This window comes from Folsomia candida, unplaced genomic scaffold, assembly GCF_002217175.1.
Source record: "Folsomia candida strain VU population unplaced genomic scaffold, ASM221717v1 Fcan01_Sc001, whole genome shotgun sequence".
Taxonomy (NCBI): domain Eukaryota; kingdom Metazoa; phylum Arthropoda; class Collembola; order Entomobryomorpha; family Isotomidae; genus Folsomia; species Folsomia candida.
This window is the reverse complement of record NW_019091193.1, coordinates 20,282,585-20,299,613: the sequence shown is the minus strand read 5'-3', so window position 1 is coordinate 20,299,613 and position 17,029 is coordinate 20,282,585. Positions and strand designations below refer to the sequence as shown.

At 37.0% G+C, this 17,029-nt stretch overlaps 3 protein-coding genes across 14 annotated transcripts in view; 2 read left to right on the top strand and 1 right to left on the bottom strand.

Moving 5' to 3' along the window:
• The first annotated feature begins 579 nt into the window (after window positions 1–579).
• Window positions 580–6,448, top strand: LOC110863098 (KICSTOR complex protein C12orf66). 4 transcript variants are annotated; one of them, XM_035846310.1, is made up of 10 exons: window positions 580–914; window positions 1,320–1,453; window positions 1,560–1,765; window positions 1,877–2,028; window positions 2,112–2,264; window positions 2,350–2,491; window positions 2,582–2,772; window positions 2,863–3,022; window positions 3,097–3,192; window positions 3,290–3,616. In XM_035846310.1, the coding sequence occupies exons 2-10, from the start codon at window positions 1,372–1,374 to the stop codon at window positions 3,461–3,463; spliced, it is 1,356 nt and encodes a 451-aa protein (XP_035702203.1). In that variant the 5' UTR covers window positions 580–914; window positions 1,320–1,371; the 3' UTR covers window positions 3,464–3,616. The 4 variants fall into 4 exon arrangements, with proteins under 4 accessions (XP_035702203.1, XP_021968027.1, XP_021968025.1 ...); XM_022112335.2 differs by having other exon boundaries at window positions 581–914; window positions 1,332–1,453; XM_022112333.2 differs by lacking the exons at window positions 1,320–1,453; window positions 1,560–1,765; window positions 1,877–2,028; ... (4 more) ...; window positions 3,097–3,192; window positions 3,290–3,616 and adding exons at window positions 3,749–3,910; window positions 3,970–4,112; window positions 4,190–4,352; ... (4 more) ...; window positions 5,557–5,770; window positions 5,944–6,448 and having other exon boundaries at window positions 587–914.
• A 376-nt stretch (window positions 6,449–6,824) lies between these two features.
• Window positions 6,825–11,614, top strand: LOC110843894. 2 transcript variants are annotated; one of them, XM_035846309.1, is made up of 9 exons: window positions 6,825–7,024; window positions 7,125–7,277; window positions 7,336–7,452; window positions 7,514–8,146; window positions 8,289–8,414; window positions 9,068–9,210; window positions 10,320–10,536; window positions 10,671–10,958; window positions 11,039–11,614. In XM_035846309.1, exons 1-9 carry the CDS (start codon window positions 6,917–6,919, stop codon window positions 11,207–11,209), a joined length of 1,956 nt encoding a protein of 651 aa, XP_035702202.1. In that variant the 5' UTR covers window positions 6,825–6,916; the 3' UTR covers window positions 11,210–11,614. The 2 variants fall into 2 exon arrangements, with proteins under 2 accessions (XP_035702202.1, XP_035702201.1); XM_035846308.1 differs by having other exon boundaries at window positions 10,284–10,536.
• The window catches only part of LOC110845090 (F-actin-uncapping protein LRRC16A), a 37,183-nt gene continuing 31,516 nt past the window's right edge, over window positions 11,363–17,029 (bottom strand). For 3 of the 8 annotated variants that reach the window (XM_035846300.1, XM_035846305.1, XM_035846306.1), the window contains 12 exons: window positions 16,946–16,974; window positions 16,733–16,879; window positions 15,988–16,062; window positions 15,873–15,885; window positions 15,642–15,791; window positions 15,452–15,526; window positions 14,929–15,070; window positions 14,610–14,835; window positions 13,759–14,525; window positions 13,125–13,658; window positions 12,763–12,857; window positions 11,363–12,370 (listed from right to left, as the gene is read on the bottom strand). In XM_035846300.1, the coding sequence (XP_035702193.1) occupies window positions 12,251–12,370; window positions 12,763–12,857; window positions 13,125–13,658; window positions 13,759–14,525; window positions 14,610–14,835; window positions 14,929–15,070; window positions 15,452–15,526; window positions 15,642–15,791; window positions 15,873–15,885; window positions 15,988–16,062; window positions 16,733–16,879; window positions 16,946–16,974 (2,373 nt within the window). In that variant the 3' untranslated portion in view covers window positions 11,363–12,250. The remainder of the gene's footprint in view (window positions 12,371–12,762; window positions 12,858–13,124; window positions 13,659–13,758; window positions 14,526–14,609; window positions 14,836–14,928; window positions 15,071–15,451; window positions 15,527–15,641; window positions 15,792–15,872; window positions 15,886–15,987; window positions 16,063–16,732; window positions 16,880–16,945; window positions 16,975–17,029) is intronic. The other 5 variants (XM_035846304.1, XM_035846301.1, XM_035846302.1 and 2 more) reach the window with 5 other exon arrangements.

Genomic DNA, 17,029 nt, shown 5'->3' with positions numbered 1-17,029 from the left:
CGAGTAAATAATTACAAATGACCATATTATGTTTGGTCGTGCATAAATGTAATAAATAATAATTATAATTTTTACTAACTTATAAAAATCGGCGTATCTCTGTTTGTGAGGTTGAACCACTCCCACTCTCCAAGCCACCATTGCAGCGATCGAAATTACCGTCGTAATTACCATGTCGCGCTTAAATCGACTCACGACAAATCCTCGCATTTGTGGAACAGCCATTCTAACACATAACAAATTGCAATTAAAGAATTCCTTCCTTTACTCAATAATAAAGGCGATACAAAAGTAAGAAAACGAGAAATCAAATATACTAAGATTTCAACTTATTTAAAAGTTTACTTCAAAATTCTATTATTAAGATTTAAGAAATAAAGTTTATTTAATAAACCATAAACACAGTGTTCTCTAAACACCTCACCGAAATGACTAATTTTGATGTTTCACTCACCTGTCGGTTTGCAAGTCTGTCGACCTCGAACGACCGGAAGAAGGAGCTATTCAATTAGCAATTAATTAAAAATGGTTTTCTCGTCGACTCGTCGTGAGGAGAGAATTTTTAGAATGGGACGGCCAGCAGATGTTTCGGTATCCTTGCTCGCTCTGTTGAGAGAGTTGGATAATTTCTCTCGCCTGCTGCGTAGACCAGGAGCGGAACACGCAATGCAAATTCGCAGCTTTTCCCATTGACCTCAACACGTCGCCTACGTTTCTCGACAGCCCATTTTCAGGCTAAATTGTGGCGGTAGAAAATCTTGTCCGTCGTTTTTTTAGTAAGCCTTCGACCTGCTACAGTTTGTTTTCTTTCGAATTTAACAGCGTCTGGATGAATTTTTTGCAACAATTGAAATTTAGTGCCAAATTTCTCAAAGGGGATCTTTTCAGGCTTTATCGGACGAAATATACCAAAGGTAAAACCATTTTTATATTCAATCTTTGTTCGTTTCGTGCACTATCAATCCACTGTTGCATTATTCCCTATTCTTTATTTTATAAATCTCAACATTTGGCTTTCTAATTGTTATTTACACGACACCAGGATTATGTCTCTGTGAGCCACATGCAACATTCTTTCTTATTCTGAACAAGCATATTCAAAAACAAGTTGTTTTAAACAACGTGGGTGTGAAATATGATAATATTTTTAATTGCAAAGATTGCTGCAAAAGTGCAAAATAATGCAAACCTCAACTTATTCCTTAGTCAGTGTTTTTTATCCCTGTCAAATTATTTTTGTAGCTGGAAATTTTAAAGTATTTACTATTTTTATGCATAAGGCCCGTTGAAATTATGTGAATTCCATTGTTGAAAATCAGCTTTCAAACTAGAACAACTCTTTTGGTGTCGTTCAAACCTTTCTGCTTGAAAATGTCTTCTTCTGGGGCTGCTGCTGATGACGAAGCAATTAACATCGGTGATGATGGAGTTGACGAATTTGAGGCATTTTTTGGTAAGATACTGTTACACCCACGAAGCATCGACTGATTAGTTAGGCTGTGTTAAATCTATTGAGATACTTATTCCTATCATTGTCCCTGGGTTGTGGTTCTGCTTAGGTCGATTTTGGTCAGAGTTGTCAGTTTTCTCCTTCGACAGGGGAAGGGAGATTGCAGAGAAGGAGAAGGAGCGGGCCCTCAAGAAAGGCTCGTCCTCAGGCTTCACCTGGGTTATCATTACTACGGCGCTAGCCCAATTGTCTCAGACGGAAAAGGCTTATGTAAACTTAACATTCCTGGCTCCGAAGGGGTTTCTTAGAAAGGATGTGAGTGTTTTTACATCAGTTTTAAGTTTTAATCATCAGTTTTAATCGCGTCGTCTGTTTTATAATCTGTAAAATATACTAATTTTGCATCCTTTCATTATTTTGTGATAGTCGAATTTGAAGTCAATATTGGATTCTGTAAAGCTTGATCTCAAGAAAATTTCCGAGTCCAGTGTTACCTCCCTGCCTGCGAAACATTCATATCCGGAAGTTGCTGCTGCGCTGTTAGTTTTGATTAATTTACGCTTAGAAATGATGGAGTTGTAAGTTTGTTTTATTATGTATTTAATCCGTGGGTAAATATGTACATATTGATAAACGTTGTTACTACCCCATTTATCTACAGCTATGAAAAGTTGTCGTTATATGGATCCGCTAAAAACGTAGAAATTTCTGACCTAATCACGGATATTGAAACTATACTGGAAAATTTTTCGGAGGAACAAAATTCTATTGGAGACTCGGTAGCCATTTTGCAAGGCATATTGAATTCTGTCAAGTAAAATATACATACACTATCTTATTTCACTGTTATTTAGACGTTATTACTATACCCTAACCAAACACGTGTTCTCATTGTGTAGCTGGGAGTTGCAAACCATGTGTAACCTTTTGAAGGTGATTCATGCTGTTCAAACTTGGTCTTATCTGGATGCAACCGTAGGAATACAGTTGGCCAATTCAAATTTGCAAGAATGGAGTGAACTTGTTCAGTCTAACTCGACGGTACTTTTTATTTTCGTTTTACGAGCATCATCATTTACGTTTTACCTGTTTTTAACGCGAGTAAATAAATTCATTCAATTTAATTTCCAGACAGTGAGAAAGTCATCATTTTATTCATCTACCCCAACATTACCAACGTTGTTTCTGTGGATTAAAAAACTAAAGGGAATGCTAATTTCAAAATACACTTTGTATTTTTACGAATTATTATCAAAACATTCAAATTCAAATTATGACATAAGGAACTACTGTACAAAACTGCCTGTGGACTACTATAGCAGGTTGGTAGGAAGGAAGGAATTTGTTTGAGTTTAAAAAACTCTATTCAAGTGGCTGAAAATTATTACAGTTTGTTTCTCAACATTTGATAGAATATCTGTTTTCCAAAAAAAGTCGGATGCTTTGTGCATCTGTATCGTATTTGATGCAAGAGAGACATCTTTTTATCGGAATGGCTATCGATTTCCTGGTCGAGAAGTTGAACTTGTAGAAGGACTTGATTCTTTCCCTTCCATTGTTTCTGTTCCAGCAGTAAGGAAAATTTGAAATCGTTATTGCATGTAACTAGATGTGCAATTTATTTTTGTCAACGTATTGCATTTTAGAAACCGGTTCAACATTGGCCCAGCATTGTGATGATAATTAGTGATAAAGCTAATGAGCTTGCGGCCGATAAAACTGTTGCAATCTTTGATTCTCGCGTAAGCTCATACGCACATTTAATTAGTATAAACATATCCTTGATTACTTTACAGCTATTTGGCATTTTAGTAAATTCTTCTCTCGATTGATTCACAGATACAAGTGACCTACTTTGTACACAAAATTGACGTTAGAATGTTTCTTTTAATTATGTACGAGGCGAAGAAATCTGAAAAGGACGCTTACACCCTCAAATTTTTGACTGATTTGGCATTCGAGCTAAGATTTGGTGCAAAGATATTTTCCAGTTTAAAATGTTTTAGGATATAATAATTATTTATTATATTTCCTTCTCGTTGCATCGATTGTTTTATTAATTTAATTACTTGAATTGCATGTACGTTTAATTCTTTATATACTTTGCCAGTTTTGCAAGTGCTTAATAAATATATAATGAACTACACAATATAATTTTCTCAAAAACTTTAGTTTGTTTTAATTTTATTATCCATATAATTATAATAATACAAAGATGTGAGATTGGGCTTTTTTCTTATGTTTAAATATTTTATTAATTTGACCAAGTGTTTGTTACTTAATTTTTAATTTTAACAGGGAATCTACTGAAGGAAGTTTAAAATGTCTCAATCTACACTAAAGGAGTTTCCAAAAGTTCCCAGTCCTGGAAACATTACATTAGCCGAATACGGAGCTCAGCTTATTGCGATTCCTTCCAACTCCAATGACCCAGTTGATGGAGCCCAGTTCTGTGATAAGGTTTATACATATTAATAATTATAACATGTATGTATAATAATATATACGATATATTATAGGTTTCTTCGTATAGAAAATTAAATGCAAATACTCTAAAGCCGATTTTTCAAAACAAAATACCCCCTCTTCGAACAACGAGAACTGGGGAAACTTTAATAATCAGGAAAGATGAAGGACTCGTAAAAGGAATGTGGGATTCTTGGTAATTAGAAGTTCTAATGTTTATGAATATAACCAAAAATTGGCTCTTAAAATAACGCTTGAATAATATTTGTCAAGTCGAGATTCCGGATTTCGGGGACTGGAGCGTTATCTACAGCAAGTTGAAAAGAATCCCATTGTTAACGTTTTATACGGATGTTTGGCTGCTTTGGCGTCAATTACAGATGCTGCATATAAGCTAAAACACGAGGCAATGGTCATTGCGTTTCCACATCTAAAAGTAAGATGCATTGTTGCAGAATGCAGATAGACATTCCCAATTTATCCGAAAATATTTGTCCAGTAATTTAAAATATGTTTCTATAAAGTTGAACGTAGATGTGACTATCCAGAATGCATCGCAAGTTAGGAACTGGAGCAAAGCTTGGCTTAGAGCTGTAGCATGGCATCCAAACTTTCCTAAATTGGCCTTGGCATTGCAAGATGACTCTGTAAGGTTATGTGAAATGGGCGAAGACGTGATGCCGTTGTTACGATGTCCAGAACAAAAGAATGTTTCGAGTGTTTCGTGGAGGCAAGTATTTGGAAATTCTAAGTTATTTAAACCACTGCCCACTTCATGGGCAGTGGTTGTTTTAATTTATCTTATTTGTTGTCTTAATCTGCTTAGACCTTACACGCATTTCCAGTTGGCTGTTGGAGTTGGCACAGGAATTGTCATATGGCAATTAGAAAGAGGAAACAAGATCAAACCTGCAGCTTCACAATCTAGATTCCTATCAATGAAGAATCATTTTCCTGTAACTTGTGTAGAGTACTCTCACTCTGTAAGTTTGCCTGCGTATAAATATATTCTTGTTGATGTAATGGCGTTCATCAATTAAATATAGTATTCTTTACCTATTGTTTTCTGCTTTCAGGGACTTTTACTTCTGTCTAGCTCAAGTTTTGACATGTCTATCTACGTTTGGGATGCTAGCAGTTGGAATAATACACCGTTATATCGATTGGGAGGTGGAGGAGTTCCGTTTATTTTGTGGGCACCAACCGACGACAAAATCCTAGCTACAAGTCCCACCTCGATTTTTAGGCATGTCACTGCATTTCCAATTACTATTAAAGGATTTTCTAACCCATTTCATATGGTTATGTAGGATTTGGGAACGCGAAACTCATTGGGTTCCGAGGCGATGGGACACCCCTAAAGTAGCAGTTGAATCTGCTTGTTGGAATACTGATGCCACTACGCTTTTATTTGCCAGTGGGCAAATGATATACGCCGTTCACTTTGCGATGAATCCCGTGGAAAAATTTATTAATGAAAATAATTCTGTTGCTGTCCCACTATACGATATATCCGACTGTACAGTATTTTCCGAAGATGAACAGCTAGAATATAAGTTGGTCCTTTATTCTTTGTTCTTATATATTTTTTGAAATAATACCAAATCAAAAATAATATATCATGTAAAAAAAATCGTCAGGGTTGGAGGGCGCGTGCGAAGAATGGATATGGACCCAAATGGAAATCGACTTGCAGTTTGTTTCGATGATTCTGAGCTTATTGCTGTATTCAGAATTCAGCCCAAATCTATTTACTATTTGGCGCCATGTGGATTTATAAGAGGTTTTCCTGACGAATATCCTTTAACCAGTACGTTTCAAAAGGATTTCAAGGATGGAGCTCTTTTAACTATCGTAAGCATAACCATAAGTGTCTAATGCACATCAGTACATACGATTATTGTTCTTTTTCGTACAATTGACAAATAGTATTGTATAGTATCTATTGATATATGACCTACAGCCCTCATCAACATGTGATTAATGATCATTACGTTAAATTGATATCTACCATCATTTTTATACAGGCCTGGAGTAGCGGTCGTATTCAGTACTTCCCATTTTTGTTCGCTGAAGGAGATGCTAAGAAAAATCTTCTCCATCAAGATCATTATAATCTACCAACCGTAATTTCGCCAACCAAAAAGGCAAGAAGTAAGTCTAGAATATCTGGAATTTTGACAGATAAAGATAACACGGGAGCAGCAGCAGCCAGTCAAAAACGGTCATACTCACATCGTCACAGTTTTGGAGCGTCTTCTGTTGCTTCTCCTTTACTGGAAGCGTCGTCTGATGAAGATGATGTTATTGTTCCCAATAAAACCTCATTTCGAACAACATCTTTTCTTGATCCTCCAAAGGCCGATGAAATTAATTTTGCTGCAAATGTTAGTGAGGAACCCGCACGCTTATTTTCTACAAATCACCGTCCTTCGACATAATTCTTAATAATAATAATAATGAATATGCATACATTATACTTCCGTCGTCTACCATGTTCTCTTTTTTGAATAAAGTTATTACAACAATCGATATGATTTTACACCCAGCAAATACTACTGCGTACTACAAATATAACAAATTATTGGACATCAAGTTTATTGTCAATTATTGGACATCAAGATTTATGGTGTCCCAATAAAGAAACACCGGCGTAGCCGTTAGTGATTGAAGAATCCTGACAAAAACCCATTGATAAAATAAGGCATTAGTAATAAGTGTCAATTGCGTTGAATGTGTATAATGAATATGCAAAGCTAAAATACAAAGACTTTATTAATACAAAACCTGGATTTCATTTAGATATAGACTTTTTATAATAGCACACAAGTCCAAAATCGAAAAAGATTTGACACAAACAGGTATTCAATTTAGCAATATACATACATTGTATGTATGTAGTATTAAGCAATATACCCTTTGTTGGGTAATGTTAGATATTTCAATTACTCTCACTATGTTTTTATTGCAAACTTTTTGACTTCGTGATTGTAGCGGAAAATGAATAACCCTCAGTTAGAACAAGAAAGTCGCATAAAATCATGGTTAACTAGAGAGAAGAATGAATACAAGACCAAAGCCAACCTGTATAGAAAGGAAGCACAGAGCGTAATACACAATTAATTTTTTCATCACTGACAGTAACAATCTATTACGATACGTTATAGTAAAGTAGTTACCTAATTTCTATTAAATTGTCTACACGTAGAATTTGACAGAATTGAAACAGCTTGAATGTCGAGTACGAGAAAAGGAATCAGCTCTGAGAGTCCTCCAGGATCAAGCTTTGGCCCTCGTTCTCATCGAAGAGAAACATAAAGCCCTTCAACTGAACACAAGGGTTCGTCTGATGATATTGCAGGTAGGTCCATGCTCTCTTCGTTTGTTATCATTGTTATCATCTAATATTGTATTTGCAGTACGAGCAGATGAAACGAATGAGGGACATGACACTTCAGTGGTTTTGTCAACACCTCTGCCCACCCTTGACAAAAATGACTTTGGAAGAGAAGCAAAAGATCGAAAAACAGGAAGAAGTAGGCACTTATGAGAACATAACGAAATTGCCTAAATTTTAAGTTGCATTAATTGTCACAGTTGGAAATCTACATTAAAGCAAAGAGAGAGCTACAGGAATATAAAGCTCGTTACGGAAGGGCACTTTTGTTAAGAAACCGACCTAAGATCAAGGCGAGTGAGGTCACTGCGAGGGGTGACTACGACCACCACCACAAAACCTTACCAACCTCCCATATTATTTTGAGAACTCCCAAACCCACGCCTAACGCAAGACCATCAGGTTATGATACAAGTTTCCCGGAAGCTGAAGACACCAGCAGTTCTGTACTTGATGATGATGATAATGATGCTAATGATACTCTAACTCTGGGTTCAGAAGAACAATCTCAGGAATCTTTCCTAATACGAAATACGGAATCCAATACTTTAGTTGAACACATATCTCAAAACTCGTCGTCGCATTTTATTACCGATACACCAGCCGAAGTACAAAGTATCCTAGAGCCACAAATGCATTATCTTCAAGTACCACAAGAATCAAAACAACTCAAATCTGTGTATCCTCGTAACGCGTTGTCAGATGAAATAAATGAGCAGCAGACGCGTGCCTCATCACCTGCACCATCACGACCCGATAATTCGACTATTTCAGACTACGAAATGCTTGAAAATTCTTTGTGTGATCTCGTGCTAATAATTATCGAGGAGCAAGTAAGCAAATAATGCACTGTACCAATTACTTTTAGTTATTGAATTAAATACGGAATCTACTTCTAGTATCCAGGCACATTTGCATAGTATTGCTCTCAATGAACGTTGAAATTATTTATATTCACGTTTATTTTAATATCAGAGAAAGAAGGCTCAGGATGAGATGGATCGTCTTGCGGCTGGAGACGATGAGAGCGTCATAATGAGGTCAAACAACAGCGTAAATCGTATCGCATCAACCATGGTCAATTTGATGTTGTGTAAACAAGTAAGTTTTTGCACTACTTTCTCAGGTTGTTTAGATATTTAAAGCAATTAAGCTCGATTGACTACGTTCCCATTTATTATTAAATAGATACCAAAAATTGTAAAAGGTTTCGGTTCAAGATTATTTGACACTTTATCGCTGTATAAGGTTACGAGAAATGCCCGAGTTACAAAATGATTGTTCATTTTAAAATTGTCGTGGGTTACAATTTATTTTTTTAATATTTTGGCTCGAGAATTGGTTTTTCGTCCATGGGAGAAAAACCAATTTTAAAATAATTTTTAAAATGAATATTTTTTTTGCAACTCGACCATTTGTCGCAACCGTTAAGGGAGACGCGTTACCTAGATACTTAAAGTCAAGCAATCGTGGTTTCGGTTATAATAATGGGTCAGTGAAATTATCGCTGTCACTTATCATGACGGCGTCATGATGTCACTAAAAGTCGTCCAGTTACTCTGGGAACAACGTCACCTGAACAATTATTCAGTATATGTAAATTATGTACTTGCTTGTAAGCTCAGCAGTACGTTGCACGCACGTTCAAAATTCTAGTAGTTCTTAATAAAAATTGTTGAATGACATTATCCACAACCAATGTAGTTCATGCAATGAATGTTACCACTCAACGTCTTATTAAATTATTCTTGTAGTTTCGTGAATTAGAATCAGCCAGACGCCTTGCATGCGGAGAAAATGATGGTCGTGACGAATTAGAAAACTTATTTTACAAATTTCCACAACCAGTCGACTCTTATCAAATAATATCCCCTCCTCTTAATGTAGAGGAACTAAGGTAATTGAATCCGATTTCGACACACGATGAGATGGATCAATGCTTTCAAAGTATTTTTATTGTGCATTCTTACAATGCGATGGTGTGAAGTGTAACCCTCCGATTTGGCTTAAATTTTAAAATTAGGTGGTCCAAGCCAATACAACTAACGTTTCTTCAGGCAGTTTGTGCGATGGTGAGAGTTACTCAAAATATTTGAGGTCAAAGTTCAAAAAACGGGCGACTTTTTTCAGGCGGAGTGAGAAAACTCCACTTCCAGTCTCTTCCCTTCGCTTTGATTTTCACTCCGAAAAATAATTCATTTCAACAATTTTAAATTTAATTTTTTTTGTAGAAAAATATTAATTATTCATTGTACATGTGACCATATGATTATTTTCATAAAAGTCCACAAAACAATACGATAAACTGCACCAGCTGAATTTGATGAATGTGGGATTGCCACAATTCAGGTCGCAACTAATATTTTTTTTCTCTAAAACAAACGTCGTTTACATTTTTAAACTCGGGCTTTTCGTCATCACCCCATAATCCGCTCGAGTACCAACAATATCGAATCATTGGAACAAACACAGGAGCACTTAAAATATAAATTAATTGGATATTAGAACCAACGCGTTCGAAATGGAAAGCAAGTTACGTTTTTCCATGTTTATTTGCCGTTGGCGAATTTATAAATTAACTTTATGTAAATTTGTACTAGAAATAAGTAAAAATCGCACTTATTTAATTATGAATTAAATTATGTAGAATGCGTATTAATTGCTTTTTAAGCTGTAGTTAATAATTTTTATTTTTTATTATTTTGCATCAAAGCCTGTGCTTGTGCATGAAGGCGTATGCGTGAGCGAGACACCTGCAAATCAAAGCGAGGGGAAGAGACTGGAAGTGGAGTTTTCTCACTCCGCCTGAAAAAAGTCGGCCGTTTTTTGAACTTTGACCTCAAATATTTTGAGTAACTCTCACCATCGCACAAACTGCCTGAAGAAACGTTAGTTGTATTGGCTTGGACCACCTAATTTTAAAATTTAAGCTAAATCGGAGGGTTACACTTCACACCATCGCATTGTTAGTGATGTAGTTCTCGACCCCAATAAAACTATTTTAAGCCAAATAGCTGTTGTGGGATTGGGTGCTATGAGCTCAGGAGGATCAGGCCCCCCAATATTCGGCGGTGGCGTTGCTGGTGGACGACCTTTGAACAACTTTGAGGCCACATCATCAGCTTCAGGAACCATAGAGCTTTTGTCACGACGGGACGTCTCCGACAGTGCGATGGATTTTGTAGTACAGCCAAGTGAATTTGTCAAGGAGCATGTCGTCGCTGTGAGTTATGTCCACTCCTATTTTTATATGTCTAGACTGTGTATATTTGAATTTAATTGTACATGTGTCCATGTCCAACCCAGTCTCTGATTTGCATAATTCCTGAAGTATGCAGTTATTCCTTTGTACGACAGGTTGAATCCGATATGAGCACCGTCGGAGGATTTCACCTGCATCCAGAACTCGGAGAATCTCATATACATGTGCTGGGAAGCACCTCGGTCTCTCCAAGTTTTGCCAACTTTGAAAATAAATTTGGAATTGCGACAGATACATCTGGACCGTCGCGAAACAGCCAACAACAAGGCTCCACTCAACCACCTCCAATAGCAGTTCAGCAGCAGGGCACATCTCGACCAGGACACAATTCTCCTGCGCGGGGAGCATCTTATCCTCCAGTCTTTTCATCAGCGCCACAAGACGTAATTACTTGGCCGCATTGTTCTTGTTTGTGAAATATGCATGTTATGTATCAAGTTGGACTCGAATTTCTGATTTGCAGGTGAGAAAAAGTGTGCTAGAACAACTGAGCAGCATTCGGGACGAAGTAGACGCTCTTAGAAGAGAAATAATTGACGCCGGAAGAGGAAATAATTCAAGACGGTCTGGGTCACAACAACCTCAAAATTCGTCAGAGCAAAGGTCACAGCAGCAACAACCTAGATCTTCGTGATGCATTTATCGGTGATTGGTTAGATCTCCGCATGTCCTGTAGCTGTGAATATCCTTCGAATAAATTGATTTTTAAATCGATAATTTGGATATGACTATATTAATGTATACATATGCACATTTGTTAGACAGAAGAAAAAACAAACACAAATAATGTTGTTAAATAATTTCTTTTACTTGTTGTTCATGCGATGTCCTTACAATATACTTTTTTTCTGACTGGATGTGAGACAAGCTTGAAAATGGTAATTGGATATATATATGTATATTATTTTATAATGGTACGACAAATTAAAATGGGGTAAATTTAACAGGATAAGATGATAATAATAGTGTATGTTGCATGGTACGCATTCCTAGCGTCATAATTTGTTGTCAAAAACACGCGTATATATAATATGTAAATCCGAAGACCTTATAAACAAATTCTACATATATTGCTCATCAGCATGCTGAAGCAGTATTGATTTTAGTAAATGATAATAAAATACACTGAAATCGTTCCGTTCTATCCCTCATAAGGTGTATTATTGGTAGTGTCTAATTTTTGATTCAACTGAACGTATATTCACTCTCGTCAATCCAAGAAGGTACAGAAAGGTTACATACATAACTACACAAGTCAAATTCATTGCACGCACGCCTCGACAGAACAACTGATGCTATGTAGGTAGACTTTTGACAACTTATCACATTAGAACAAAAATAACACAAACGAATCAGTAGATACCACGACACGCGGCGAAACAAAACACGGTTAATAATTATTATATACACAAACATAATATTTAATAACATTACAAGATAAAGTAGATGGAGCGGTACATATGTGTAGAATATTTTCAAAGTTGCGAGAAATATATAACTAATCAAAATTATCCATATCAAAGGAATTTTTAACTTATATATATTCGATGCGGTTGAACAAAGTAGTAATAACACAATTGTTTGGCGATGTGGGCATAATATTATGCAGTTTTGTTCGCTAGCATGAAGATTGATTAGGGTACGTATAGGTAAGTAGGTTGTGTACTGTATTCATTCATACATTGACTACGTCTTCATCATTTGAAACTTTCCTGAGAGATCTGCCGATTCCAAAAGACGAATCTGAATTTGTTGGGGATTTCTGGTCGTTATTTGGACCCCACGGCTTTGCTACCTAAAGAAATCATCAGAAGTTAACTTACAAAATCACATTTTAGCCGTAATTCTTGAGAATCCATAAGTAACACTCGAATCAACAAAGTCACGCTATCATACTCATTCAAGAAAGTCGTATATGTATCCACAATTGGAGAACTAGACAGACTGACAGGTGGAAGCACGTAGATCGCAGGTAATGTAGCAATAATATTATAATGATCGTAATAATCCCAGCAACATGTTGTCATAAGCAAAGTGGAACGAGACTAAGTTTTAGAAAATTTTAAGACTACTTTGTTAAAAATGGAAGAACAAGACAAACAGCATGCACTATCAGTACAAAGGCACGACCATGTAGCACACATCACAATCAGATGATGTCGATTTGTCCACTTAAAAAAAACTTACGGGTTTCTCAGCGGAAAATTTCCTAAGAGGAACTTTCCAGACTTCACTGATGGAATGATGCCTCGACCATTCTTGAACTCTCGCTCGGTTGAAATCTAATTTGTTACATAATTCATAAAAGTAAAAATAAAATAAAGTAATAAAATGAGAAAAAACTTTCAAAATCAATTGCCGCACAGCCGTCATGCACTCATTGAAAGGTGAGGAGATAAAATTATTGGATAATAGAGGACACGGGATTGACGAATGATAAGCACAAAAAACAACAACAAAGGTACAGAAACAACGAGGACTGGGTGGGATGTAAATCAATCATCTTTCTCATTTTTGCTAGAAAACAAATAAAGCGTTCGCATGCAAACCTTGGTTCTCTACCGTGCTATTGTTGGAACTGGGAGGTGGTACATTTCTGGGCAAAGAATCAGCCTTCTTCTTCGGCTCATCCGCCTGGTTTTGGTTCTGACTTTGACTTTGTCGTGCTAATGAGGCTGCCATAATGCCTGCCAACTCCTTGACTGAGGATCGTTTCTCAGTCCCAACAGCTCTTAAAACCGGGAGGGACACTGGAGAGATTCCAGCCCGACTGATTTCCTCATTCGAGTTGGAATTTGAATTTGATCCAGGGCTACCACCACCCGTACTACCCCTACTGTTGTTGTTCGTAGAGTTGATACTACTATTCAAGCTACGGTTCATAGTTTGATTACTTGGCGAGGAGGACAATTTCGCTGTAGTCACATTAGGTGGGAGTGACATGGGTTCGGAGGAAGTGTTGTTGTGAGACATTGGTGAAACTTTGCCACCAACCACTCCATGGTCGTCCAGTAGTTCTCCAGATTCCGGTGTATTAGCATTTGAACCAAGAGGACTTGATCCGTCACTTAACGAGAACTCCCCTGAGAAGTAGACAGAGTTGAGAGATTTGATTAAAACTATGATGTATGCAGTATATACACATACACACATGTATATTTTGGCAATGGCGATAAAACTAACCTGAACGACGATCTGAACCAACCACAGACCACGGCCGGGGCTTGGGTGCTACGGGGGGAGGTCTTTTATTAACATTACTGGCAGCATTGGCATTGAGGGCTGCAGCAGCATTGGCCACAATAGAATTCTTATTTCCGGAAAAGTGTTCTTTAGTTTTGCTCACAACAGAGTTCGAGGATTCAGTTTTGCTAGCACTAACGCTACTAGAAGAATTTGTCACCGTACCACCACTACCACTTAAAGTGCTGTTCATATTCACGTTGACAATTGTACTGGATTTATTTTCAGTTTTTAGCGATGAGTGAGTCACAGTCACACTTTCCTTGTCTTCAGAGTTTTTAAATTTGTTCGAAATACTGTTGGAGTTAGATGAGAAGAGGCCAGAAGTTCGCTTCTCCTGTTTGGCCTTCATCTCGGCCAAGACATTGGATCCTACAACAGACACTCCAATTCGCTGTACCGGAGATTTTTGTCCATCTGCGACGGTGCTAGAAGAGGTAGTTTCATCACCAACTGGTGAGACGGAGGTTGAGCCAGCTCCTGGGGTGAGCAAATTGTTCTTTTTCTCTAAACAATCTGTGGACTTTGAACGAGTAACTGCATCCAGTGAAAGTTTACTTGCGATACTGCAAGAGTCAAAAGACCCTGGACTTGTGCGGTCAGAGTTATTGTCATCGGCATCAGCTTTGAACGTTCGCGAGGAATGGGTGGGAGACTGAATGCTGGTGTCGGTCTCACTTGTCAAGGATATCATTAAGGATGTGCTGCTACATGGACAAAGTGCATCGTTATTATTGTCATTGTCAACCGTGGTCTTACATTATGTATTCATATAAATATTTCATCCGTACCATTCATCAGAATCCGGGGTGACAATTGGCGTTGCAGAGCCGGGTCTAAAGAATGTCTCTATTCCAACGTGTCGATCTGAGGATTCCTCTTCAATAAGGTCAGTTGGTGGTCGCACTGAAGGTCGAGTTGGTGCTCTTGTCTTTGGTTTCTTGGGGCGAGCCTTCCCCAAATGTTTCAACTGCTGGGGGGATATTGGTGGTAAATCTTGAAGTTGTGAGATGGTTTCTGTAAAGCAGAATAATTTAGTTTGGGATATGTTTATAATAATGCAGTTGACCATAATTTGGGTGAAAACAATACACTAATAATGAATCGTACCTTCAATGGTTTTTGGAAGACTGGGCAACAAATCTGGAATGTCGTCTGCAGAAAGTCCCTCAACGCAATCAACAACAGATTTAGGTCTCATGCGACGGCTATGAGTATGAGTTTTACGTTTAGCCTGCATCTGCGGCGTTGCCTATAAGAAAACAAAACATTTCGATTACATATCTTATGCCTAATTCATGTGTACGAGATGTTCAAAAATTCATGCTTTATTAGGAAATAACACAAATACACAAAACCAACCTGCCCAACTAAATTTTATCAAGAGACCTTCATAAAAAACGCAACTAGTTTAATAGCACACTCATTTAAAAAAATTGAACAACTATTAAAATTATGACATGCCAAGAATAATATATTTGCATGCGCGTAGTTTCACAACAGTAGTAATCAGTCACAGTGGAGGAATTGTACGGTAGTAAATTAAAGTTACAAGGGTTAAAATAAGATCGCAACCAAAAACACATAAATACTGGACTTAAATACATGTATACTTTTGCTGGGTGAGACTTACGAGATTTAGATAATCCAATTTCTGTTTGGTAGCATCCGGGAAAATAAGACAAGTAAGATACTTTATGAACAAACCCTAACATATTTTGAAGACAACTTAACTTATTACTATGTCTAATTTATCAACATTTCCGCCATGTTCATACACATTCATACACATCGCACCTACTGATTTTAGTGTGTCTGCTTACCATTGGGGACTGATCCGTAAATTGAAGATTTCCTTCGCTAACTGCAACTGCAGCATCAGCCATCTCTTTTGATGATAGATCACTCGGACTTGTTCGTAGCCTGTTTTTTAAAACATCCGGTGTTGAAGACCTTTTCCTGCTCGCGTCATTCTATGTACGCATAAACAAAGAAAAATGCTGTCAAGTCAAGAGAAATCTGCTGCTCTTGTTACTAGTCATTTCAAAACTTACCAATTGCTTATGGCTATAAAAAAGAAAAACACATACAAATTTCAAACGTTTCCAAATATGTAATTGTGATATTATAAATAAATCTATTTTTTTAATAATCGCATAAATTTGTTACCATTTCATAAGAGAGTCAATCGCACGGTCAACCAGTTTATCACTGATGTGCGCAGCTACAGCCAAGTTCACTTCACTGTAATTAATTAAACAAATTTGCAAACCGTTGAACAGTAATGTGCGACTATTGTTTGTTTAGTAGCACAAACAAATCTCACGCTGACGAGCTATTTGTGATAACTTCAACAACTTATTGATTTCGATTATTGGCATACACGTGAGGACCATTGTGCACACTTCGTCACCACCACCGTTAATTTTTTTTTACTTTTCATATAAACACGATAATTTATATGCGTCTTCCAATTAATTTCTCCTAAAATGCTGGCTGATCTAAACTTTGTGAATTGAATATAATAGATACTTCACTTCCAGTTTTTTCCTAGGCTCGCGTAACAGTAGTGTTAAATATTTTCGTAACTTGTTACATGTATGTTGTAAAATCTGCAGGTGATCTCATCCATCCACAGTGCAAAATATTGCCTCATTAAACCTCTGTACACTGTCCAGTCCAAATGTTGTGTGCGTATGTGTATGCATACTTGCATATACATATACATATACATATACATAACTTGCATATACATATACAGCATTACCTAACAAAACACTATAAAACCCTCCCCTTACTCTCTTATCTAAAAAAATCAAATGTAGGCTTAAATTTTATGGCATTTGCAGCTCGGTCTAAAACAGTGATATATGACGACACAAACTTATTCTAGTAAAGTGAAATATAAACGCACTTCAACTTGTTGATGATATCAGCTCCAGCAATGTCCATTACACAGTGTTTCACAAATTCAGAGGACACGCCGGCCCTTTCTATGCATCCTTCTCTAATCTCTTGTTTCAGGTCCTCATCCCCCATCAAATTTGGACACCTTTCCTCACTGAAAGAAGGGTTGAGGTTTAAATTTAATATTTTTTCGTCCATTAAAGTTGTGTGTAAAACTTACCCCAATTCCAAAACCGTGTCAATATTTTTCTGCAACAGTTAATTAGAATTAATTAGCATAATTATTGACGAGACCTCTGAGACC

Coding starts and splice junctions, on each gene's coding strand:
- LOC110863098 (XM_022112333.2), top strand. CDS start 3,773: ATGTCTCAATCTACACTAAAGGAGTTTCCAAAAGTTCCCAGTCCTGGA. Junction 4,113..4,189: donor AAAGGAATGTGGGATTCTTG/GTAATTAGAAGT, acceptor ATATTTGTCAAG/TCGAGATTCCGGATTTCGGG. Junction 5,771..5,943: donor ATGGAGCTCTTTTAACTATC/GTAAGCATAACC, acceptor ATTTTTATACAG/GCCTGGAGTAGCGGTCGTAT.
- LOC110843894 (XM_035846308.1), top strand. CDS start 6,917: ATGAATAACCCTCAGTTAGAACAAGAAAGTCGCATAAAATCATGGTTA. Junction 7,025..7,124: donor ATAGAAAGGAAGCACAGAGC/GTAATACACAAT, acceptor GTCTACACGTAG/AATTTGACAGAATTGAAACA. Junction 10,959..11,038: donor TTTCATCAGCGCCACAAGAC/GTAATTACTTGG, acceptor TCTGATTTGCAG/GTGAGAAAAAGTGTGCTAGA.